We start from the raw sequence: 27060 nt of genomic DNA, 5'->3' as shown, positions 1-27060 counted from the left end.
TGGAATTTTAGGGGGAAAAGAGAAGTGAAAGTCAAGAGTTTTGGATAGTTCACTGTTTGTGTATTGGGTTCCCTCTCCTTAGTTATGATTTCTCCACCTGTATTTGCACTTCAAACCACTGAGGACTTTTCACTTTATCTTTTAAAAAAGGCCATAAACTTAGAAAGTTTAAAGCCTCAGTTATTCATACCTTAGTGGAGATTACTTTGATGCTGTCAATTTTTCTCCTAAATGGAGCAGATATCACTGTTTTGAAAAGGTGGGGAGTTTTTACTAAAAGAGAACAAGTAATTAATTTTGGAGTTTATAACACCAGTCTTGGGGGGCCAATATTAGACTTAGGGCATGTGAGATGGGAGATCTAAGGTATAGAAGGTAGTTAGAAGTATGCCATATATAAACCGTATTGAAATTTTGTCAGGAACAAGCTGGTCCTGCACCAGGAAAATGGAAAAGCTTATTTATTTTTTTCTGGGTAACTCCTTTGTCTCTCTGCTGCAAGGTATCCAGCTGGGGCTTTTATACTCTAAGAACTGTCAACCTAGAATTCCTTTATGGAATAAGTAGGATTTTGTGGGCTGCTTCAGGAATCATCATCTTATCACTTTATTGTATGGGGAAAATTATGTTCTCAATTTTCATATACAGTCTACAAACAATTTTAAAATGTAATCCTTTCTGGGCCCCTTCTTTAAAAAAAATTTTTTTTAATAGTTTTTATTTATTTTTGAGACAGAAACAGAGCATGAGCAGGGGAGGGGCAGAGCGAGGGACACAGAATCTGAAACAGGCTCCAGGCTCTGAGCTGCCAGCACAGAACCTCATGCGGGGCTTGAACCCATGAACTGTGAGATCATGACCTGAGCCGAAGTTGGACACTTAACCGACTGAGCCACCCAGGTGCCCCTCTGGGTCCCTTCTTTAGGTTAATGAATGAGGGGCTCATCTCCATTGAGGTTGCTAAATGATTGTTGTGTCATTTAGGGCATGTAAGTCTAAAACCACTCAGTAAGAATGATAACCATTTAAAATTTAGAAAATTAGGGCAACTGGCTAGCTTAGTCACTGTGACTCTTGATCTTGGGGTCTTGAGTTTGAGCCGCATGTTGGGTGTAGAGATTACTTAAAAATAGAATCTAAAAAATAATTAAAATTTAGAAAATTCTGAAGAATATGAATTTGATAATAAAAACTGAGTGCTTATTGACTATATGTTAGAAACTACTCTTTTTTAAGTTTACTTATTTTAAGAGGGAGAATGAGAGCTGGAGAGGGGCTGAGAGAGGGAGAGAAAGAATCCCAAGCAGGCTCCACACAGTTATCACAGAGCCCAACATGAGGCTCCATGTCATGAACCGTGAGATCAAGACCTGAGCCAAAATCAAGAGTCGAATGCTTACCTGACTGAGCCACCCACGTGCCCCTCTTTGAAACTGTTCTTTGTGCCTTGTATGTGTTAACTCATTTAATCCTCACAGTAATCCTTTGGGTTGTGTACTATTTTTAGTCTCATCTTAAAAATGAGGAAACTGAGGCATAAAGAGGTTAATTTACTTGTGTAAGGTCACATAGCTGAAAGTGGAAGAGTTTGGAGTCTAATCCAGGACACTTGTTATTTTTCTGAAATTGAACTAAGAGAAGAAACTTTGATTTTGCTGGTATATGAAAACTAAAGTAACACCAGCTACTTTTGCTTGGAAATAAATTATTATTTCGTTTGTAACTTAAAAGTTAATTTTATGTCAGAGAGCCTGGGTGACTCAGTTGGTTAAGCATCTGACTCAATTTTGGCCCAGGTCACGATCTTACGGTTTGTGAGTTTGAGCCCCGCACAGGCTCTGTGCTGGCAGCATGGAGCCTGCTTGAGATTCTTTGCCTCCCCCTCCCCCGCCCTGCCCCCCGAGTCTCCTGTGCTTGCTCTCTCGCAAAATAAATAAACTTAAATTAATTTTATGTCATTTGGTTATAGAATGTAAAGTCAATTTATATTAGATTATTTTATTTCTTTTTAGGTTTCTACCACAAATCTGCCCCTGTGGGTACACAAACATTCATACGTACTCTTCCTCCTGTATCTTGGAACTTAATTGCTCTTTTCCCAAGGGAGACAACCCATAGTTTCATCCAAGTATTACAATTAACTGAAGATCCAAGCTCTTTAGCTGCAGTCTCTTTCATCAGATCCTGGTGTGGCTTCTTGTGGTTCAAAGATCTATAAATCAAAGATGAATTGTTACATTCTACCTAATACATAGTTGTGGAGAAGGAGTTAGGATAACAGCAATAAAAACTTAATCAGAAAAGAGGATAATGGGAAACACTCAACAGTCATTAATGCATTATAAAATTTTACTAGGTGAGAATGACAGTGACTCCCTGACAGTATATTAATTCCTTGATTTTGCTCGTTGGTAGTGCCTCCATTGTCCCTTATGCCCTGTGAAAGATCCTGTCTTGTCCATTATCTTCCACGGCTACATCTGAGATGGATATTATTGAAGATGCCCTTTTTGGGAAATGTATACGTGTTTATAACTTCTTGTTGATAGGCTTGGCTGTTATTTTGGAAACATAAGCGTCTTTTGAGTCTAGTCTCTTTCCTCCTACCTTCCACACAGGTATCTTAAAATACTTAGTTTGTAGACTTTTTGCTGTTTGATCCAAAGTACCTGCCCAGGAAGAATTTTTCAATGTGAGGACGGTGCCTTTTGTGCTCCGTTTACCCCAGGAATTTGTAGTCTTGTTTTGGTGCTATGGAAGCCCTTTAACAGTCTGGTAAAACCTGTGGCTCCTTCTCAAAATGTCTCAAAATTCACAAAATAAAATACTTAGGATTACAAAGGAAACTGATTATATTGAAATATGGTTGGCAAAATATTTACTTTAAAACATCATAATATATGTGCTTTTAATACATATTTAACAGATTTAACAAGTCTAAACACTAGCATAATTTTGAAGTAGTTGAGTTTAATAGTTGAGATTCTGCAACATTTGCATGTGATAAGAATATATTTGTTATTTATTTATTTTTTAATGTTTTACATCTGAGAGAGACACAACATGAGCAGGGGAGGGTCAGAGAGAGAGGGAGACACAGAATCTGAAACAGGCTCCAGGCTCTGAGCTAGCTGTCAGCACAGAGCCCGACGTGGGGCTCGAACCCATGAACTGTGAGATCATGACCTGAGCCAAAGTCGGATGCTCAACTGACTGAGCCACCCAGGCGCCCCTACATTATTTTTATTGGTGGCAGAAGTTGCAAGTACTGTTAATGCTTCTATGATGTGTTGTCTTAACTTCATAGTTCAAGAGAATGCTAAATTTCAGTTACAAGTTAGTGGAAATGAAGAGTATTTTTTCCCCATCCAAGTTCATTGACCTCTTCTGGCTTCTGGAGAAATGTTCGTTCTGATGAGGCCATTTGAAACATGGTGGAAATCATGGGTGGAAAGACAACACCCTTACATCATTGCTTTGTGTGGCAAGGCACCAGTCTTCTCTACTGCCAAGGCTGCAGTTTTGTAGCTACCGTTCAATTACTTCACTTTGCTACTTCAGAAACAGTTGGTGTTTTTTCAGCTATGCAAAGCTTTAAATTATGGGACTCTTAGTTTAAATTGCAGGCCATAGACAGGGAGTTACCTCCCTTAGCAAATCTGCATTTTCTCCATCTCTGCTCACAACTCTAATAGAAGATTATTTCTCTCTTAGGACTTTGTTCTAAGTGACAGGAAGGAGCCAACACATGCCAACATTCTAAAATTTTTCTATATTTCTCTCCTTGCTCTAGCTTCATTTGGCATATGGTTTGCTTTCTAACTTCTGTAGATGACCAAATTTGACCAAATCCTTTTCATTCTTTAATAAGGTAACTAGCTTTCCAAACCCGCAATATCGGAGTTATTGTTTGCCTCATCAACTCTTGCTTTAAGAGTATCTTATTTTAGGTTCTATTATTTGTATCACCCCACTTCATGTCCCAAATTTCATGTTTGTTAATAATTGAGTTTATCTGCGGACAGATATCTTTTTGTAGTAGTTAAATACAGAAGAAGTCTGGAAGGTAGGCAGTTCAGGGCTCAGATGGCAGCTTCACAAAAAAATCAGGGACCCCAGATTTTTCTCCCTGCTTCCATCCTCAGTGTATGGCTTCCATTTTCAAAGATCACCTTGTTATCCAAGTTGACTTCTGGAGCTATAGCTACTGTGTCCACATTAAAGAGAGAAGGACCAGTAAAAGGTGCAGTGCCATCCAGAATGAAATTGAGGTTGTATTCCTAAGGAAGAAGGTAAAAATAGATGTTGGGTGGCAGTTAGTAGTTTTCTGCCATAGAACTTGCTTCTAGTTACCTTAGGTGCTAAGATGCTGTAACAGGAGTTATATATTTAAGATACACACAGACACACACCCCATGAAATGCGTGTGATCAGAAATATTCCTGTGGTAATTACAAGGATTTCTTCTGAGTTTTCAGTTGTTCAGCATTTCTTATGAGTCTGATATAAATCTTTCTAGGATTTTTCCTAAGTCTTTTGAGATGAAATGCTTGGTGCCAGGAATATAGTCAAGGATTCAGGAATATCTAGGTCATGATATCATTATCCTCATTGTTCTTATTTTATTTTCCTTGATGTTTTCTTCTTACCTTATTTAGGAAGCCAACAATGTCTCTGCCCATTTCCCCCCTTTTTGATACTGTTGAAAACTTCAAACTTACCTGAGTAGTCCCCGGCTACTTCTTGGGAGTTAGGGAAGTTGCAGAGAAGGCCAAGCAATGTGCTGAAGTAGCTAGAAAGCTAATTTGGTATCTTATCAGTGGCGGTGTTTCATAAAGTGGGATTAGAGCCTCTCCCCCTCCCCATCTCATGACTTAATGTTGAGTTGTCATATCTTTAAAAAATTTTTAAAAAAATATTTATTTTTGAGAGAGAGAGTACGATGGGGGAGGGGCAGGGAGAGAGAGAGAGAAGGAGACAAAATCCAAAGCAGGCTCCAGGCTCTGAGCTGTCAGCACAGAGTCCAATGTGGGACTCAAACTCCAGAACTGCAAGATCGTGACCTGAGCTGAAGTCGAACGCTTAACCAACTGAGCCACCCAGGGCGCCCTGAATTGTTACATCTTAATGTTGTTTTACCTTCTCATTTTATGCAGAAAAGATTCCTTATGAAACTTTTTTTAAGCAATGAATATCATAGATTGAAAGATTTCAGACATGAGTTTTTATGCCCTGCTTTTCCCCATAAGTAACATTATCTTTTTGTCTTTGCTTCCATCTGCCCATTTTTTTCTGCTCTTCCAGAACTGTCTCTGTTCCTGTGTAGTGCTGCTTGTCAGTATGAGTCCTACTTTTTTTTTCCCCCAGTTCATAAAGGACTTCAATCTTGTGATTATCCTTACCTCATGCTGTTGACTTTTCCTCCCCTCCCCTCCCCTCCTTCCTTCCAGCTTGTAAAACTGTAGGGTCTCACTTGTTTGGGAAGAACCAAACCCACACCTTCATTGGATGGCCACTATTTCAATCATTTAACTATCATTTATTGACCCTTTACCTGTTGGATAGAGAAAAGAAGAAAGTTTCTTCTTCCAAGAACCTCATGGTCTCTGGAGAGAGGGATAAAGATCATCATAATCTTGTATAATCCTGGGACAGAAGTATTTGTATTCGGTGGGAGCAGGATCTAGTTTAATTTAGGAAATGGAAGATAAGAAGAATGGAATGACCAGGCTTTCTAGAGAAGGAGGTGTTTGATTGAGTCCTGAAGAAAACGTAGAAGCCAGCTCGGCAATGATAGAAGGAAAAGACATTCCAGAAACTAATGTTCTTTATTCAAATACTGTGTGGTTTTTCAGATAACATGTACCTGGCATGGTGTTAGGTAGCATCTGAAGTATTAGTTGTGTGGTCACTTGTCCTCAATGCGGAGGTTGGGGAAGAGAGAGTAAGAGTAGAATGCTTAAGCATATGATGCAGTTAAACATATGGAACAGCATGGTAAATACCAAATTGAGGTTATACTTGCTCCAGGAATTTAGAGAAGGATTAATAAAAGATTAATAAGAACTAAAGTATCTGTAGTTGAAAATGAGGAGTTTAGATTGAGTATAATAGGAGAAAGGGAACCACTGAAAATCTTTGGGCATGATGACGTGAAAACAGTGCTCACAGATTCCTCTTAGAGTGTATGCTTGGACTCTGGAGGTGACTAGCAGAGAGGGGTGGTAAGAAATTAGAGTCTAGGAGGCCAGCTAGGAAGCTTTTGGAATGAGGTGAGGTAATGAGGGCCTGACATTTCTTAACCAGATTCCCATAACTAGATTCCTCAGAGCCTTCGTGCTGTTTTTAAATGTATCACCATCTGTTCTCTTATACAAGTGGACTTCTGTCACCACCATTCCATTAAAAGGTTTCTTTCTAAAGTTACTGATGATCTAGCCAAATATAATGGTCATTTTTTGTGTGCTTTAGTATTTAATGGAGAACCATGGCCACAGCCAGATGACGACTAACAATGGAAACACTTTTTACCTTACTACCAAGAATATATAAAATTTAATAAATGAAAGTGAGAAGCCTCACTTTTTCAGTGTTTAAATTTAAGGGGCACCTGGGTAACTCAGTTGGTTCAGCATCCCAACTTTGGCTCAGGTCATGATCTTGGAATTTGTGAGTTTGAGCCCCACATCGGGCTTGCTGCTGTCAGAACTTCTGTCCCTTTCTCTGTCTGTCTCTTCTTTGCTCGTGCCCTCTCTCTCAAAAATAAGTAAGACATTAAAAAAATTTTAAGAGATATTTTATAGTGTACTTCACATTTAACCTAGCAGAACTGGTGAAGATAAGCATAGCAATGGGGAAAGATTCTTACTCATGGTGTTTTTGAGTAGGAACCATTTTCTTCTAGTTTGTTTAGATTTTAACTTTCTTCAGCTCTTAGCCCAAGGTATTCCTTCCCTACCTCTGAAGGCTGCGGTCCATGTTTCCTCTCCCTTTTTTGTATTGTTGCTGCACCCAGAGCTCAGCCTTGCTTTCTTTTTCAATTCTTCCTTATGTTTGACCTTCCTAATTGGACTACAGTTTCCTGGAGGACAGATATTTTATCAGACTTCATGTGTGTGTGTATACAAAATTTTACTCTAACAGTACATGTGTGATTATAAATTCTTGTTAACATGTATTAAGTACTTACTGATTATATGTTTATATTACTGAGACAAAGTCTCAGTCAGTGGCACTGGGGGAAGGAAACAGAAATTAAAGATGGTTCTCAATAGGGGGCATCTGCAATATCAATTATATTCCAATTTGGAATGTGGGTTTATATTAACTTTGAATATGTATGTGACTGGCTCCTTTGGGAATTTGAACAAAGTAAAGCTACTCAGTGGAGCCTTAATTGAGGCAAATAGAATGGACAGCATTGTATAATAATTGCCGATGTTTATAGAATGAAATGTGAATAATAACAACAGCAACTACTGTTAGCATCACTACCACCACCAGTAGCTAACATTTATTGAATACTTACTGTGGGCCAGTTACTGTTCTCAATACTATACATCAATTGAGGTAGGTACTGTTTTGCTCATTTTACAGATGAGGTATGGTAGAAAAGCTACTGGATTGAACATGAGGAGACCTGGGCTCTGGTTTTAGTTCTACTGTTAACTACCTTTGTGAATTTGGACAAGTCTTTAACTTGATATCTGCAGTCCTTTGCCCACTCATTTGACAATTTGTGACATCTACGTCTAAGTTACCTTGTTTTCTTATTTCATAAGTTCTCATAACCTATTTCATGCTGGGAACAAGCATTTCGTATAATGCTGGGATTCTTGTAGAGCAGGATGGTAAGGTTTTTGTTTTTTTTTTTAGATCTCTGAAGGTGCTCTGTAGAGGAATTTAAAGTTTAGATTTCAGAGGAGTGCGTACAGTAGAGATGGAGGGAATTTGAGGAGTAAAAAAGGTAAAACAATGGTTCAAAATCTTTGAAGAGCAAGATAATAGGACTCTACTACAGTGCTGATAGAATCTTCATAGCTGTTTTTTTATTTATAATTGCTGTTGCTTAATCTGGTTTACTTTATAGTGCTGCATTACCTTGCCAGATAATCCTAGAGTAGTAGTATTAACCAACACATGATGGATGTTTCTTCTGTGTGTATGCTACCACACTTAATTCTCAAAGTAGCATTTTAACTGTAGGAACTATTTTTGTTTCATTTTACTAAAGAGAAAGCTAGAGTTTAGAGATATTAATTAACGTTTTCATTTCCCACAGCTTGTAACTAGTGGAATCAGTACCTGAACTCTGATCTGACTTGAGAGCCTATGTTCTTTATCAGTTCTATATTGCTTCCCAGAAGTTGATATCCTAAGCACATATTCCATTTGGGATAAGGGCCTGTACTGGGTTTTATTTGCCACAAATTGTTTCTTTTGCCTGAGGTACTTTAAGTTTCTTGTCTCTCTACCCTCCATTATTTTGATATCACTTAGAAGTCTTTCATTCTTCTCTACTGTGTTGTCGGGGTCATTATTCCTGTTTCTCTGATTGTATGGTAGAGAGGTTTGTATTCTATGTTTAAAGTTAGCAATTCCAGTGTGAAGTATCAGGCTTTGTTTCTGTATTTTTATCTTCAATTCCTAGAGCAGCTTTCTTTCTTCTCCAGAATATGTATCGACCTGGTAGATTTTGTTTTTCTTGTTTCTTTCTTTGGATGATAATGGTCTGAATTTTTTAGCCTTGGAGAGAAATGCATTATAGAATCCAGATCACTGGATGTTTGCATTAGCCTGTCCTGAGCTTTTAATCCTTCCTTCGATCCATTTATATGATTTAATCTCTCCTATCCTACACTCCCAGGTCTTTAGTGTTCTTAATCTTGTTCCTTGACTTTGTTTTTTGTTTTGTTTTTAACTGCCTGGGTACTGCCTATCCTCTTTTTTCTTGTTCATCAGTGTCCTTGAATTTGCATTCCTCTTTTCTGTCCGTTCCCCCAGCTAGCTTGTCTACTTACTATTCTTGTCTGCCCTGCTTGGTTTTCTTCCCTCCCATCTGCTCAACTCTACCTTCTTTCCTCCTTGCATATTCCTGTGCCTATTTCTCAGTTACTTCTCTGAGCTCTTTACTTTGGGTATTCTTTTGTTTGTGTGACTCCCCTAAAATTTGTGTAAAAGAAATGCCAGATGTACAATCTTAAGTTTTTAAAGGGCCTGTGGTGTTGGTGAGTAAAGAGCTGGACTACAGACTTATTTTTCATACTATAATCCTGTTGCCCTATTTAAAGTGATAGTCTTTTTTAGAAGCATTGGCATCAGGATCACTTTGTGTATATGTATTGTTCTGTATCTTAAACATTTTAAAACCAAATTGTGTTTTGGAGAGGAAAAAATTTAAAAAGATTGGAAATATTGATCCCTTAAATATTTGGTTTGGTCATTAACATACTCAATCTTTTTCCTCCAGATTTAACTCAGGCTTTCCCTCACTTTGGAACTCCTAGATTTGTGAATATTGGATATTTTGAGAAGCAGGGGTTCTTTCCTTGATATTGACTAAGGAGTCTATTTACCTTCAGGATGACATCTGAACTGGAGAGCAGCCTAACATCTATGGACTGGTTACCACAGCTCACCATGAGAGCAGCCATCCAAAAATCTGATGCTACACAGAATGCACACGGCACAGGAATTTCCAAGAAGAATGCACTCCTTGACCCAAATACAACACTGGACCAGGAAGAAGTCCAACAGCACAAGGATGGGAAACCTCCATACAGTTATGCCAGCCTCATTACGTTTGCAATTAATAGTTCACCCAAAAAGAAAATGACTCTAAGTGAAATTTACCAGTGGATTTGTGATAACTTCCCATATTATAGAGAGGCTGGCAGTGGTTGGAAGGTAAGGATTTTATTATTTTAATGATGTGAACAGTAACAATATTGGCTTCTATTGAAGATAAAGCTTTATAGAGGTTTATATAATTTTAAATTCTGATTAGTAGTCATTTTTAAAATGTCAGAAAGGAAATTAAATGTTTTTTATTAAGTGAATAACTTTATTTTTGGTAGAATATCAATTAGTTAGAGCTTTATTAATGTTAAAGACTGACAGTGTACAGTAAGAACAGAAGTAACGTAGCATTCACTGGAAAACAATACCTACAGTTCAGGTAAGTTGATAGTTTATGGTTAAAAAAAAAAGTATTGCAACCAGTATTGTTTTCATTATGTATTTTTTTTAACTTTTTATCTTGAAAGAATTTTAGATTTATAGAAGAGTTACATAAATAGTATAGAGGGTTCCCATATGTTCTTCATTTACTTCCTGTATGTCAACAACCTATATAAACATAGTACAGTGATAAAAGCTGATAAATTAATGTTAGTACAATATTTTTGACTAAATAATACTATTAACTTCCAAGAAAATTAAAGACTTCATTCAGATCAGCTTTTTTCCTAATGTCTATTTATATTCCAGGATCCAGTTCAGGATCTAATCTAGGATCCTGCATTATGTTTAGTTGTCATGTCTTCTTAGTCTCCTCTGATCTGTAATAGTTCCTTAGTCTTGTCTTTTATGACCTTGATACTTTTGAAGTGTCCTTGTCAGGTATTTTGTGGAAATATTTCGTAGAATGGTTTTGGATAGTATGTTTTATAGTATGGATTTGTCTGATGTTTTCTCATGGTTAGATTGAGGTAATGCCTTTTGGGGAAGGATAATGCAGAGATGATGTGCCCTTCTCTGTATGTCATATCAAGAGATACTTGATGTTAGTATGTCTTATAACAAGGTAATATTAACCTTGGCTCTTTGGTGAAGGTGATGTCTTCCAGGTTTCTGCATTAAATTACTATTTATCACTTTGTAAATTATAAAATGTTTTGGGGAGCTACTTAGAGGGCATGCAAGTACCCTGTTTCTTCTTAAACTTTTGCTCACCAATTTTAGCATTCATTGGTAGATCATAACTATAGCAGTATTAATTGTTTTTTACTAGTGATTTTTTTCTTTTCCTTCATTCTTTATATTAATTGGGATTCTTCTGTATGGAAGACTTGTTCTTCTCCTTTTATTTAATCATTTATTTGCATTGTATGCACTCATGGACATTTAACCTTTGTGCTGTCATTGTCATTCAGATTGTTGCAGCTTTTGCCATCAGGGGTCTTGCACTTGGCTCCTGTGCCCTTTTTACATGGCCCTATTATTTTGTTTAGCACTTTTTAACTTTCTGGCACCACGAGATGTTCCAGGCTCATCTTGTATCATTTCTTTCTAGCCCTACAATTAACCAGTTCTTGAAGAATCCCTACTTCCTCCTCTGAGCTTTTTGATGTTCCGTCACATTGGTTTCCTACCTAATTTATGTTCTACAACAAATAATTCAACTTAACTTATTTTTGTGCCTGCAAATGTTATGTTTATTTTCCTACATGGAAATTACCCAGTTATGTGCTGTGTATGTGTGTATGTGCATGTGGAAAAAAAGGAGTTTATAGAGCTTTAGATGGTAGTTACTCTTGTTTTTTTTAAGCCTTCCTGTCTCAACACCTTTGTCTTTTTTGTTTGACTAGATTTATTAAAGATATTTACTGATTTATTATGCATTGTGCTGTGCACGATGCCAGATATTCAAGTGTCTCAAGGGAAGGGATTTTTTTTACTATAGCCACTTCTATTCCATGTCCTAGCACAGTGCTTCCATCTAGTAAGCCTCAGGAAATGTGCCTTGAATCCATGTCCTAGCCTTCTTTCCTACTTTTATTTTTTGCCAGTTCCTTCTCATATATCTTTTTCTTTGCCTGTTCCAACCTACTAGCTGTCCCTGGTTATAAAACCTGTGATTTTTTTTTTTCTTCCTTTTGTTTGTCTCTTACCTGTCCTTGGACTTTGTCTCTCCTGCCCTTTTTTCTGGTTGGCATTATCCTATTTGTTCTTTTAGCTCATATGTTACCTCTCTCCTTATAGAACTAATCTCTTTTGTGTTTCCATATGCTTGATTAATGACAATATCATAGACTTAGAGAATTTTGCTTAAATATCTTGTTTCATTAGTTTTTATTTCTGTACTCAAAAATACTTAAATGATAGCTGCTTTTATTGTTTGCTGTGTGTCAGGCACTGTATGCCAGACTGCCTTCTTACATCTTTGTCTTTTTAAGTCACACAACAGTATTAGGAAATAAGTACTGTTCCTGTCCAAATTTGTAAAGTAAGGAAACTGAGGCGTAGAGAAGAAGTGACTTTGCAGAGTTTCTTAGCTACAGAAGAGAAGAGCCAGTATTTGGTACCAGACTTAGTAGGTTTGGAGATTTCAAATCTCATGCCTTAACCATTATGCAGGGCCTTTAATTTTGCAAGCAATGTATAAATATTTATTGAATTTAATTTGCCAAAGTGAACTATCTCTTAACTGGCTGACTCGGTATGAGAAGTGATTGTAAATAGTATAGTTTGGATAAGAGTCTACTTCTAACAGAATATTTCAGTGGAGGAAATATAAATAAAATTTGATCCATGAGTCAAAAAAAAAAAAAAAAAGTCATACTAACCAAGCAGTAGCGATCCATCTAAGCTGTGTTTTCTGACTTTACTGTTAGGCACTACTATTCAATAGAGTCCTTTTGTCGAGATTTACGATGAGGGAAAGGCTAGCAGATTTTGATAAACTTGTTTGGCATTGAAAAAACATGATGGCTAGGGAGTAGAAATGCCCCAAATTTAAATAAGTAGCTTAGAAAGCCCACCAGAGATTCAAGAGTCTGTATCATGGTTATAAATTTATGTACTTGCAGGGACCAGAGAGGTGACATAAATGAGAAAAGCAAAAAGGATGCCTAACTGAAGAGTGCATGCCTAATGTGCAGCAGGCACTTGTGCTTTTTAGGACATATGGCAGGTCTTAACAACTTTTCTCCCAGAAATCTGGATTTTGTGTATAGTTTCCCAATTTTTAAATGTTCCTAATTCTAGTTTTCTTAAATACTGGGCAGGCCAAACATGTGTCTTTTGGGTGAGTTCAGCTTATGGACTACAAATTTCCAGTCTCTGTCCTAGATCATATCCTCTTGTTTTCAGCTAGTCTTTCATTCATTAAATTTGAAAAGGATTTATTTACGTACTCTTATGAACAGTATGGTTGGCTTTAGCAGTACTAAGAAACATAGCACAGGGCCCTTAAGGAAGCTTATAATCTTTATTGGATAAGGGAGATATATATAAACAAGGAATTATGATGGTATGTAAACAGCTCTGTAATAGAGAAATATAGAATGCTGTGCTATGATGAATTGACTAATTGGGCACACCTACTAAGTGTAAACCATAATAGTATCCACTGTATATGTGACTTAGTAAAAGAGTGTTAAATGAAGGGTGAAATTAGTAAGTGCTGTAAAAATTTAGAAGAGCTTCTAGGAAGTGTGATGAGGTTCTAAAAGTGAGTGGCAAAAAGACTAAGTGTTATGAGAATACAGGAAGGGTGAATCAATAGAAAAGTATTGAGGAAGTGTAATTGAGCTCTGTTTTGAAGAAGAGTAAGATTTAGGCTTTTTTTTTTTTTTTAAATAAAAAACACTCTTAGGAAACAATTGATTGCAGGAGTTCTTGGGAGAGACCAGTAAGAGTTGGGATAGAGTCAGAATGCAGAGATTCCATGAATATTTGAATGCCAAGCTGAAGAGCTTGGTCCAAATTTGGTAGTGAATAGTACATGGAGATGAGATATATACCTCATTTACCTGTCTGACCTCAGCTTCAACTGAAGTGTAAGTCCACCTGAGAGTGCCATGTCCAGTCTACTGAATTCCATGCTGCTGGGCAGCCCAAGGCATGGTCTGAAACAGGTTTGGAAGGAACTGATAGAGTTTCATCTGGAAGGTGTGGTTCAGATATAATGAGGAAAGAAGGGGGAAGGAGAGAAATGGGAATAGGTGGAGGGTGGTGTTGCTCTTAGAACTAAAGAGATGATCTGTTTTAGTCTCTTGGTTTAGTCAGATCCTTAATACTTCCAGAGACGGACAGCTCATGATTATTCTTTTGTTTAAAAATTTTTAAGTTATTTGTTTATTTATTTTGAGAGAGAAAACATGAGCAGGGGAGGGACAGAGAGAAAGAGAGTGAGAATCCCAAGCAGGCTCTACACTCCCAGCGTAGAGCCCACCATGGGGCTCGAACTCACTGACTGCAAGATCATGACCTGAGCCCAAGTCAGATGTTTAATTGAGCCATCCAGGCATCCCTCATGATTTTTCTTTTAAAAAAGTCTCTTCCACCCAGTTTTAGATACTCAGAACTTGCCATGATTGCTTCTAATTTTATTTTTGTAAACACAGAAATAGTTTAAATAAACATTGCAAATGGAGACAAATGGAAACTGGTTTATCTTCTCCTTTTCTCAGGTCCTAGTTTTGTTTTCATATTTTACAGTTTGCTGTCCTTAGATTTGTTTTGCACCCTCTTACAGTCTGCTGCTCACTATTTCTTCTGTCATCCAAAGGAGGAATGTTGCCATGGTTATTTAAAAGAATTTAAATATAATTTTAATATTTAGGTAAAATTCCCTTTCATTTGTGCCAGGGCATTGAAGGGAAATTACATATTAAAAATAACTCTTTGGAACACCTGGGTGGCTCAGTCAATTTAAGCATCTACCTTTGGCTCTGGTCATGATCTCATGCTTTGTGAGTTTGAGCCCTGTGTTGGGCTCTGTGATGACAGCTCAGAACTTGGAGCCAGTTTCAGATTCTGTCTCCCTCTCTCTCTGCCCCCCTCCTCCTCATGCTGTCTCCTTCTCTCTCTCAAAAATAAATAGCCATTAAAAAAAAATAATAAAATGGGCACCTAGGTGGCTCAGTCGGTTAAGCATCTGACTTCGGCTCAGGTCATGATCGCATGGTCCATGAGTTCGAGCCCTGCGTCAGGCTATGTGCTGACAGCTACCTCAGAGCCTGGAGCCTGCTTTGGATTCTGTGTCTCCCTTTCTCTCTGACCCTCCACTCATGCTCTATCTCTCTCTCTCTCAAAAATAAACAAGCATTAAAAAAATTTTTTTAAATAATAAAAATAACTCTGAATATTCCAGAAGAATTTTTAAAACACTCTTTTAAGTTTCTATAAGGGAATGATTTTGTAATCTGGACTGGAGGAAAAGGAATTAAAATTTTTGTGCTATTCACTTAACTAAAGAAAATTAACCTATTAATTTACCGGAGTTTAGCGTAATAAAAAGAAAAATGCAAAAGAATGTTATATGTATATGGGTGTATTATGCTGCTTTTTATGTGTGTGGGGGAGAAAAATACATATTTGCTCATTAAAACTTAGGAATAATAAACTAGAAATGTAGTAAACATAGTTAATTATGGATGATGGATGGAAATAAGGTAGAAGGGATATGGCAAGAATAAGATTTCAAGTATACCTCTTTATTTAGTTCTAAACCATAAGAACTGTGTAAGTTATTTTACACATACTATATATATTATTTTACACATACTATATATATATAATCAAATAGAATGGAAATCATATATATATAATATATATTATATATATATAAAATCAAAAGTATGNAATAAGGTAGAAGGGATATGGCAAGAATAAGATTTCAAGTATACCTCTTTATTTAGTTCTAAACCATAAGAACTGTGTAAGTTATTTTACACATACTATATATATTATTTTACACATACTATATATATATAATCAAATAGAATGGAAATCATATATATATAATATATATTATATATATATAAAATCAAAAGTATGGAAAAAGGAAACTTTGGAACAATATAAGCAGAAACAAATAAGCTGTAGATCATATCGAATGGATAAAATAATCAAAAAATCAAGAAACTAAAAAAGAGCTTTCTTTTATTTTCATGGGATACATACTAAAGTCAAAAAGAATTGCGAGGAAATTATGACCTTTACTTAATAGATTTGTCTAGTGATTTTTCAATAGAGGCAGCCTCTACCTTCAGTAACTCCAAGAAAAGAAACTAGGAACAATTCTGAAACTATTTTATGTGCATGGTAGGGTAGAACAAATGAGTACTTATATTGTTGTGGGAGAATCAAGGTTTCACAGTAGGGGGAAAAAAGATACAGGTAGGAATGTGGTGGTTAATTTGAATTGGAAATGCTCATTTAAACTCAAATTTAAAATAAAAATCACTAAAAAAAAAAAACCAAAATAAAATAAAAATCACTTAGAATGTTTAAAAAAATATTTTTAATGTTTGTTTTTGAGAGAGACAGAGTGCAAGCAGTGAAGGGACAGAGAGAGAGACACACACAGAACTGAAGCAGCCTCCAGGCTCTGAGCTGTCAGCACAGAGCCCAATGGGCGGGGCTTGAATTCGCAAACTGAGATCGTCACCTGAGGCAAAGTCAGATGCTTAACCTGAGTGTTTTTAAAATTTAGGCGCACCTGAGTGGCTCATTTGGTTAAGTGTCCCACTCTTGATTTTGGCTCATGAGTTCATAATATCACGGTTTGTGGGTTTGAGCCCCACGCAGAGCTCTGCACTGACAGCATGGAGCCTGCTTGGGACTCTCCCCCNCCCTCAGCCCCCCCCCAAAATAAATAAATAAACTCAAAAAAATTTTTTAAAAAGGAGTATTTTTAAATTTTGGATTCCTAGGTCACAGCTCCAGAGATTTTGAATGAGTCATCTTGGATGGTGCCTAGGAATCTGCATTAAAATTCATCTTAAGTGATTCTGGGGCAGGTAGATAATACTTTTGAGAAACTACATTTGGATCTGGATTTTCAAGCCCAAATGTGTGGTGTATGTCTTAGCTTTGGTATCTGGGTATTTTTACTTTTTAAATATGTTTTTGGTATTTTTTTCAACAGATTTGAGATTACCATATGAAAAGCATTATATTCTAGGTTGTGAGTTGATAGACAAGGTTCCCACCCTTACGGAGTCTACTTACATTTTGGTATAGGATGCAGCATATAGGAAGAGGACATCAAGCAAACAATTACAAGTGTGAGGAGAAATCCAGGGTGATAAACTTATTGCAATGAGAGCTAACCTGTCAAGAAAAGTCAGAAAAGACTTCCCTAAAGAACTGATGTTTGGGACTTCTGGGTGGCTCAGTCAGTTAAGTGCCTGACACTTGATCTCGGGGCCATGAGTTCAAGCCCAACGTTGGGCCCCACACTGGGTGTGAAGCCTACTGAAATAAAAGAAAGAAGAAAGAACTGATGTTTAAGTCAAGAATGAATTGAAAGTTGAATAGGGTCATTTAAGAGAAGGGGATAGGGTAAGACCAGGGACAGTCCTCTTTGCAGAGGGAGCAACAAATGGAAAGCCTAGAGGTGAGAAAGAACATTGGAGAGGATGAATATGGAGAGCCAGGTAGGATGGTGGGGTCAGATCATGAAGGACGTTTAGAAGTTTTGTTAAGGATTTTGGATTTTATCCTAAGTGCAGTGGAAAATCATTGAAAACTAATACTGAATTTACCTTGTGAAGAGATAACTGCCTCATGAAGGAGCATGGTGGAGATGGAATAAAGTAGGTAGATCAAAGGTAGACTTACGATCTCATAACAGATTTGTTTTAGATGGTGAGGAAGAGGGAAGAGTTAAGAAGTTTCACAGCTTTCTGATTGGAGCTGTTATGTGAATAACTGTTTTTAACCTGAGAAGAGAAAACTGGAAGATCACACTGGAGTTAAAGATTGAGTTTAATTTTAAACATACTGAGTTTAAGGTGTTTCTGGAGATGTCCAGTAGATTGTTAAAAATGTATGTTTCATGACCTGAGCCGAAGTTGGAAGTTTAACCAACTAAGCCACCTAGGTGTTCCTAACTTGCATGGTTTTTGAGACTTCTGCTACAATTTTTATCTTTATTGCTCTGTACATAATTTTTTTCCTCTTGTTGCCTTCAAAATCTTCTCTTCATTTTGATTTTCATTATTTTGTTCTATAATGAATATATGTGTGTGAATTTTTAATTTCTTGGTGATCTCTGAAATTCTTGCATCTGTGATTTGATGTCTTGCATTTTTTTCAGAGGATTCTTGGCTGTTAATTCTTCACATTTTTCTTCTGCCTTTTTCTACTTCTTTTTTCCTTCTAGGACTTACATTACATACATTGTTTCATAGTTCTTGAAATATCGTGTGTGTGTGTGTGTGTTCAAGTTTTCTGCACATTTGTGACTCAATTTGGATAATTTCTGTTGATCTATCCTCAGGATATCTGAGTGTTTCTCTGGTTGTGTCCAGTCTACTGATGAATCCATCTTGGGAATTCTTTATTTTTGATCATGTTTTTTTATTCATATCATTTATATTTGACTTTTTGTTCCTGTTTATATATATATATATACACACACACATGTATACATGCGCACACACATGTGCATACATATGTGTATACATGCATATACATATATGTATATATATGCACATTTATTTTGAGTAGGTGCCACACCTAGTGTGGGGCTTGAACTAATGACATTGAGATCAAGAGTCACATGCTCTACCAATTGAGCCAGCCAGGCACCCCTTTACCTTCGACTCTTATAGTTTCCATATCTCTGTTTTAATTTCCTACCTCTTTATGCACGTTACCACTTTTTCTACTTGGTCCTTGAACATATTAATCGTAGCTATTTTAAATTTCCTGCAGATAGATCTAACACCTTTCGTTTGAGTATTGATGATTTTATCTCATGACAATAGGGTTTTTTTTCCTTGCATTTCTAATGTGTCCTGTAATTTTTGAGTGCCAGATATGTGTGTAGAAAAGAATGGGAGAGATTGAGATAGGTGGTATTTAGACTTGTAGGTGGACAGACATCTTTTTTCCTAGACCATTTGTATGGGAAGTTGAATTCAATTTTTCAATAGTTGAGTTGGATTTGGGTTTCTACCTTCAGTAGATCATAGATTTTACATTCCTCCAGCAGTAGATCATAGATTTTACACTCCTCCAGCAGTAGACTCTTACTACCTGTGCTTGGAATGAGGTGCTTGGGTGCTGTAGAATTTTCTGTTTTCCTGCTTTCTCTTTACTTTTAGTGGTCTCTGCCTACCTTGCTATACTGATGGGGGCCTCTCTCCATGCTCCTGCAGCTCCTCTGTCAGTATGTCATTATTGCTTGTTATTTACTGCTAGGCTTGTGTTAAAGGCTGTGCATTTTTGTTTTCTTATCTTGTTTTCTCTTCTCTCTTCTCTTTTCTTTCTTCTAAGTAATATCTGTGTCCATTGTGGGGCTTAATCTGCTGGCCCCAAGATCAAGAGTCACATGCTTTACCCACTGAGCCAGCAAGGCGCCCTCTGTTTTCTTGATTCAGCGTCAGTCTAACTCAGGCCCTTGGACTTAGAGTGGGGCTTTTTCAGTATTTCTTTCCTTCAGCCATTCTAGCCTGTATCTGTAGTTGCTTTTGATGTAGGGTCCTGGGTCCAAGGTAGTTTCTGACAGTTGTCCTGGAGGTGAAAGGGTTTTTGCTTCTTTCCTTCCTCTACCAGCCAGCAGATCGTTGCTTGTGTCTTGAGAAGGTTTTTTTTTTTTTTTCTCTCTATTCTTCCATTAGAAAACTTCTTTGCCAGAGTCCTATGGATGACAAGCTTTGCTGTTCCTACCTCACAGTTAAAGCTTTGGCTTTGTGAAATTTGTCAAAGGTGGTAGGCCTTTGTCTTTCACTTAGCGCTATCTATTACCTCCTTCCTGCCTATGCCACTAGGGAGACTTTCTTTGTTCTCCTTTCCTATCCCCATTCTTTTTCTGTGAGCATAGAGTAAAGGCCCATGGAGAAGAACTGGAAGAGTGAATGGGAACTTCCCTTGTTTGGGGTCCTTGCTACTCTAAACTGATACACTAGCCCTTGGTTGGCCTTTCAAATTTTAGCTAGTTTCTTGGATGCTTGGATGGTGGCTGCCTATTTCTCCCATACTCTGCCAAAAGGTGAAAGTTTGTCTCTCTTCTCCTTGAACGGGCTTGTCCTTTTCAGGGATTTAATTTGTTGGTCTGCCTTGCAGCTTTAGCTCCCCAGTGTGGCTCAAAAATGCGGTTTTATTTTGACTTACCTGAGCAGAGGTGGAACTCCATTCATATGTTTTCAACTGATGTTTTGATAAGATAGGCTTGAATTTATGTTCTATAGTCATCTTTAAAAACTTTTTTAGGAGTGCCTGGGTGGCTGAGTCAGTTGAGCATCCGAATTCGGCTCAGGTCATGATCTCATGGTTTGTGGGTTCGAGCCCCATGTCGGGCTCTGTGTTGATGGCTCAGAGCCTGGAGCCTGCTTCGCAATCTGTGTCTCCCTCTCTCTCTGCTTCTCCCCCACTCACACTCTGTCTCTCAAAAATAAATATAAAAATTTTAAAAAGTGTTTAAAAAAACAACTAAAAACTTTTTTAATGCCAGTATTAGCCTACAAGAGGGGAATTTTCATAAAGCCATTGTTGTTAGAATTCAGAATTTTATGTTAAAACTAAAATAAACATTATGCCAAAACATGCCTCCTAAAATTCTAAATAGTGGCTAAATGCAGTTGAAGTCCGTCTCTACCAAATACCTGGCCGTTTTGGAACAAAATTTATTGAATGGATTTTGGAGCATTTCATTAAAAAGAAATGACCTTGGTTATTTTCTGTAAACATTATGTCACAGTCCTACTTATTTATGAAAAGATTTCCTATTTCAGAGATTCTTCAAGTCTTTAAGTGCATTTTCCTTCCACCCAAGATGGTTATTCGTTCTTGCTGCACTGAGGAATGTAGATGTCCTCGTTAGCCCTCTGTAGCCAGTATCTTCTCATGTAGTAATCTTCTCATTGTAGTAAGAACTTAATTGGCATGTATACACTCATTTTGTAATGGGAGAGTAGAATTGTTTCTTTGCAGCATTGATAATTTGAAAATTGGAAAGATTAAAAAAATTTTTTTCTCTTAATGTTTATATTTGAGAGAGAGTGTGTGCACATGTGCACGAGCAGGGGAGGGGCAGAAAGAGAGGGAGACACAGATTCTGAAGGAGGCTCCAGACTCTGAGCTGTCAGTACAGAGCCCAATGTGGGGCTTGAACTCACGAACCATGAGATCATGACTTGAGCTGAAGATGGACACTTAACTGACTGAGCCACCCAGGTGCCCCCAGAAAGAATTGATTCTGAAACTAATTTAAAAAGCTTATTCTGCTTGAAATTGTATTATTTTTTCCTTTTTTAATAGTTTATTGTCAAGTTGATTTCCATAAAACACCCAGTGCTCATCCCCACAAGTGCCCTCTTCCATGCCCATCACCCCCTTCTCCCTCCCCACCCCAAACNGATAATTTGACTCCTGATTCTGGTTTTTTTTTTTCTTTAAAGTTTATTTATCCTGGGAGAGGGACAGAGAAAGAAGTAGACAGAGAATCCTAAGCAGGCTCTGTGCTACTAGCCCAGAGCCTGACCCAGTGCTTGAACTCATGAAAGCATGAGATCATGACCTGAGCTGAAATTAAGAGTTGGACGCTTACCCTACTGAGCCACCCAGGCATCCTGATTCTGTTTTTAAAGATGGATTTTATTTTTTGGATTCCGATGACCCTGTGGCTTTTTTCTTTAATTTCAGAACTCCATACGACATAATCTGTCACTGAACAAGTGTTTCCTTAAAGTGCCTCGATCAAAGGATGACCCCGGAAAGGTAGGATTCATTATCTTAAGATAAAATAGTTGAATTCTTCACTGTATCTGTTGTCACGTTTGTATCTGAGTAATGTCTGTTATATATAGAGAAAGAGAATTGGAAAGAGAGCACTCAAGAACATGTCTAGTTCATTGATCAGAAACCTTCCTGATCCTTTTTCATTTCACCCCACCTCATCCCTATTTTAATTGGTAATCTTCAGGGACCAACCAGGCAGAGAAAGCATTCTTTTTAAGCAGTGGGAAGTTAGCTAGTGTAGAGCTGGTCCTCTGTTATAGTTTACTATTTCTAATCTAGTTTCTGTTTCATTATTTTCTGAAGTACTGAATATTAATTTAAATTTGGTATTTGAACCACTTGTCAGGAACCACAATTTGTTATTTATTGCATATAGGAGGAGATAGATTTGGTAGATCTTGACAACAAATGGAATTAATTATTAACCCTGAAATAAAATTTTCTATTATATCCCTGTTTTCTTAGTTGCTGTTTTTTCTTTTTCATTCCGTTTGTATTCTGACACCATTATTATACTTTTATTTAGTATTTTATGTATAGAGACTTCCCTTCTTTCTGGTTTTAATAGTCATATCAGCTGCATTATTTTCCCTGAACTTGGTATTAGTTACTTGGTTTCTAAACCTCAGAGTACTTTGTTGGACCATAATTTCATTGTCATGATAAATTATTAGATTAGGACTTTGAGAGAGTGTATCTGTTGGCAAACATGCATTGTTGTTTGCCTGGAATCAGCCAGCTTTTTAAGCTAACCATCCTTAGAAGAATGTTTCTAAAATTTTAGTAAGCCTGGTTATGTTACCACCCTGCTTAAAAGTACTCGCCGTGTCTTGGAGATGTTTCCTTGTGTTATCAAATACGCTTTATGCTTTTCCTTGATCTGCCTTATTAGCTATGATTCACATTCAAGACCCACTGTGAGGAACTACTTAAAGTTTCTCAAACATGCTTTTCATATGATTTTCTCTTGATCCGCAAACTCTCTTTCTCTGCTTATCTGGTCCACACCTTGGGTCTTTTAAAATTGAGCTACAGCATTACTTCTCTGAAGCTTTCTGTTTCCACATATTTCAGCTGAGTTTGTTATTCCCTCTCTGGTTTCCTATTACTTTGTCATCATTGCAGTAGCTTCTAACTGGCCAATCCTTGGGTTTACTACCTCCAGTGTATAGTAACTTTCACAAAGTAGCCAGCGCTCTTTCAGAAATGTTAACTTAATCACATGTTTTCTGTGTTTAAAATCTTCATTGTTTATCTACTGTCCTTAGGTTAAAGTCTAAATTTATGAGGGTAGGGAATCATTTGTGTATTGTTCACTTTTAAGCTCTACTTGCTTAGACAGTGGCTGGTGGCACTGAGGACACTCTTGTTGAATGAATGAATGTATTGTATCCTCTGCTAGATGGCTAACTTCTTGAAATTAGAGATGGAGAGTTGCTCATTTTCAGTGTAAAGCAGGCACTCTTAGATAATGGATGTTTTCTGTAGCACCTTCTGTGATCTGCCCCATTAAGTTGGTTCTCAGTAAGATTGAATAAATTATTATTATAGTCTGCTTATTTGATCCAATTTATTACTTGTCTGTGTTCATAATTCTCTAAGGTGTGTTTCTTTTCTTTAAATCAGGCTTATTTGTAAAATAAATAAATAAATAAACAAACAAATAATAACTTTTTATGTTTGCTTCATTACAATTTCTGGTGGCCAGTGAGTATATATGAATCTGACTGAAAATATTCTTAAGAGTTTAGAGATTATTTTATTAGAATTCTTTGAGGGTACTATTTGGATTTATAAACATTTGTTTGAGATTTAATTTTTACATTGAGGTTTAAATCATTAAAATAATAAACCAACACACCTGAGTGCTTTACTATATTATGTACTAAGTCTTAACCAGTTGGAGATCTATTTTAAAAAGCTTGTGCAGAACCTAAAACTTTTCTCCATCTTTAATTAAATAGTATCATGGGATAAGGCAGATGTGGAAAACATATGTTACTCTTTGCAACTATTCTTTTGGAATCAGAATTGTCTTAACATGCAACCAAAACAAAATGCAGAAATAAATAGAATCCTGAGAGTTTAATAACAGATTTCAACTTTTACCATTAGTCTTCAGTTTTAAAGTGTGTTTTAATCAAAACACATCATTGTTATCATTGATTGTGGTCACACTAGTAAGTACCATATATTTAATCTTATAAAGTACAGTATTCTAACGATAGAGACATTTTTATTTTCGGTATAAGGTGAGATTTAAATACCCATTGTTCTTATTTATTTTGGTCAGAAGTAAATGTTGTAAATCTGATCTTATAAAATATGTTTATGAATATAGTCATTTTAATTTTTCATATCAGAATATGATTTTTGTTTAAAAATCCCATGTCCTAAAAAGTTTGAAAAACCTCAGGTCTAGCCCGTTTGATAGAAGAGGAAACTAAAGCCAGTAAACAAAGGATGATTTGTCCAGGTTTAGTGTGGAATTAGAGCCCAAGGTGTATTGGCCAGACTTCTTTGCGGTCACCGTAACCCGACTACAGGCCAACTGAAGGGAGAAAACATCTGCAGGATGAGCTGGAGCCTGGTTCTACCACGAACGTCTATTTACATCCCTTAGTTCTGCTGACTTTTCTGATGGCTTTTTTTTTTCATCCCAGTTAATGGCAGAGATGACCATCAGCAGGTTCTGGCTTATACTCCTAGTTTATTCTGGCTTATATTCTGCTAATTTACTAACCTTTAGCAGAAAGGGAGTGTTTGGTGTCCTCCCCCACCAGGCCACCTGGAATAGAGCAAACATCTTAGAATGCCTGCTGAACAAGCAGAATAGACTTGGTTTCTTGGTTCCTTGGTTCCTAGACTACTACTTTTTCCGCTGTACCAATCTTCCTTGAGAGGGAGGCCAAAATGTTAGTTAAGTTTTGGTACTTATGAATTGTTTTTTCTTTTTGTATTACAGTGTTTCCTGGCATTTGAGGAGCTTTTCCAAAACCACCCTCACCACAGTGGGAGAAAACCATTGAGCCAAGGTGGGGTGGGAGTAGTTTTTGGTCTTGGGTATGGGGTGGACTTTAACCCCTTAGGATTTTACCAGCTGCTGCCTTGACTCACATAGGTCCAAGAGGTAGAGGTAGAAGTAGTGTGTCCAGCATCTTCTTCCCTGTATTTTTATTTGTATAGCTTCCTGTTCAGTGGATTACCAGAGGGATGTGAAGGCTAGCCTAAATCTGGAAGAGTATTGTTGAATTACAAATATTTTTATATGACTATTTATTCCTGACTCACTTCTTCATTTTCTAGAAATCTTTGTCATAAAAGACCTTAATATTTGAATCTCACCCGTATACATTAATGGACTGGCATTGATTTTCCTATGTTCCCCCAAACTAATTTCAAATAGATACATTATGCTTTCTTTAAAAAGAAACAACAAAATGACACTCATTTTGCATCCATAATTCTGCTGTCTGTTTCTTCCTGTCACCTCCTGTTAAAGTTTGCTTGTTTGTTTGTTTGTTTGTTTTTGAAAGAGACCGAGTGAGCAGGGGCAAGGGGCAGAGAACGGGGGAGAGAGAATTTCAAGTAGGCTCCGTGGCATCAGTGCAGAGCCGGATGCGGAACTTGAATTCACGTACCATGAGATCATGACCTGAGCCAAAACTAAGAGTAGGACACTTAATTGACTGAGCCACCCAAGTGCTCCTCTTTTCCCTTGATTACAGTCCTATTTCTGTATCTTTTAGTCTATCTCCATTTTTTTTATTGTTCCGGTCTTTTACCTCCTTTTTTTTTCATTAGCTTTATTTTCTGTGTTCTTTTCTGTTTTTAGATCTAATTGTTGTTGTTAAAGTCTTATCCTGTCTTTTATTCACACATGCCACTTAATCAACTTAAAGGAAGGTAAATATTTTCACTATGGGAAAACAAATCCTATCAACTACTTAAAAAAAAGTTTGCTTTGTACCTTCATCATTTCTCAACCCTTTTCCCTCTTCTCTAACTCAGAAAAATGATACTTTGATTTTAAAGGAAATGAAAGATAATAGGAAGTGGTTTTAATAATTGCATAATTAATTAGCTGTAGTGGGTTCTAATAGAACTGAGGTGATAGCTAAGACTACCCCGTGAAGGCCACCTGCCTGTTCTGGGAGAGATAACTTCAGTGAATTCATAGTAAGAAGAGGTTTTGGGGGCTGGTGGAGGTGATGCTTTTTCTTGACTGGGGATGGGAAGGTTGTAAAGCCTTGGTGGCTGTGAAAATTGGAGTCTCCTGGTTTGTGAGGAAACAACAAACTCAGCTGCTAGGAATGAACTTTCGGAAGTTCTGAGACTATAATTTTTTTTCTGTTCTTGTCCTCTGTCATAGTATGGAGACCATAGCTTAGTTGACTGATCTCTCTTTCTCAAAGGATATTATTTTTTGGCCTCATTAGTATTGTGTTGTATTTATAAATTGCCTCTTATTTGTTGGTACCTTGTTTTGGTCATTTTATTTGTTAAAAGATTTATGAAAATTAGAGAGGTTTGAAAGTACATAAGATATAACATTAAGTGATTAACAATGTTGTGGGAATCATAGGTGTGTACCCTAAAGAAGGAAGATACAAGTGTAATTTTATTTTATTTTATTTATTTATTTTTTTTTTTTTAGTATTTTATTTATTTCTGAGATACAGAGAGCATGAGTAGGGGAGGGTCAGAGAGGGAGACACAGAATCTGAAACAGCCTCCAGGCTCTAAGCTAGCTTTCAGTACAGAGCCCGACACGGGGCTTGAACCCACGAACTGTGAGATCATGACCTAAGCCAAAGTCGGACGCTCAACCGGCTGAGCCACCCAGGCGCCCCACAAGTGTATTTTAATACTAATCTTAAAGTAGATGCATGATTTTTGTGAAGAAGAAGCTGATTTCTTATCTTGTCTTTGTGTAAAACCAAACAGGAAATAGGATTTAAAGACAAAAGCAAGAGTTTGGTTAGACAAAAATAAGGACATCTTATTTATTTGATTGAAAAAAAAATTGGTGGGGTTCTTAGGGATGTTTAGAGTTTGCCACTTCTGATGCACTTTAAGAATAGATGAAATTCCTAATCTTTGTGGTTTTAACTCATGGTAGGAGAGCCCCACTTGAAGGCTGAGAAGAGGACATGATCAAGTTGAATTGAGGGACCAGTGAGAACAAAGTTGAGATAGAATCAGGAGTTAAGGGAATTAATATAAGTACAGTAGTCACTCCTTATCTGCAGGGGATATATTTCAAGACTCCCAGTGGATGCCTGAAACTGTGGATAGTACAAACTCTGTATACTGTGCCTTTTTACTATACATACATACCTATGATAAAATTTAATTTATAAA

General features: G+C 37.0%; 1 protein-coding gene across 2 annotated transcripts in view; it reads left to right on the top strand.

Annotated features, from left to right (window-relative positions):
* FOXJ3 (forkhead box J3) overlaps positions 1-27060 on the top strand; it is a 138501-nt gene that overhangs the window by 38096 nt on the left and 73345 nt on the right. For both annotated transcript variants that reach the window (XM_077752010.1, XM_077752009.1), the window contains exons 3-4: positions 9582-9906; positions 21601-21675. In XM_077752010.1, coding sequence (XP_077608136.1) covers positions 9582-9906; positions 21601-21675 — 400 coding nt within the window. The remainder of the gene's footprint in view (positions 1-9581; positions 9907-21600; positions 21676-27060) is intronic.

The sequence above is a fragment of the Crocuta crocuta genome, unplaced genomic scaffold, assembly GCF_008692635.1.
Source record: "Crocuta crocuta isolate KB4526 unplaced genomic scaffold, BGI_CrCroc_1.0 scaffold367, whole genome shotgun sequence".
NCBI classification, from domain to species: domain Eukaryota; kingdom Metazoa; phylum Chordata; class Mammalia; order Carnivora; family Hyaenidae; genus Crocuta; species Crocuta crocuta.
This window is presented reverse-complemented; position numbering and strand designations above follow the sequence as displayed.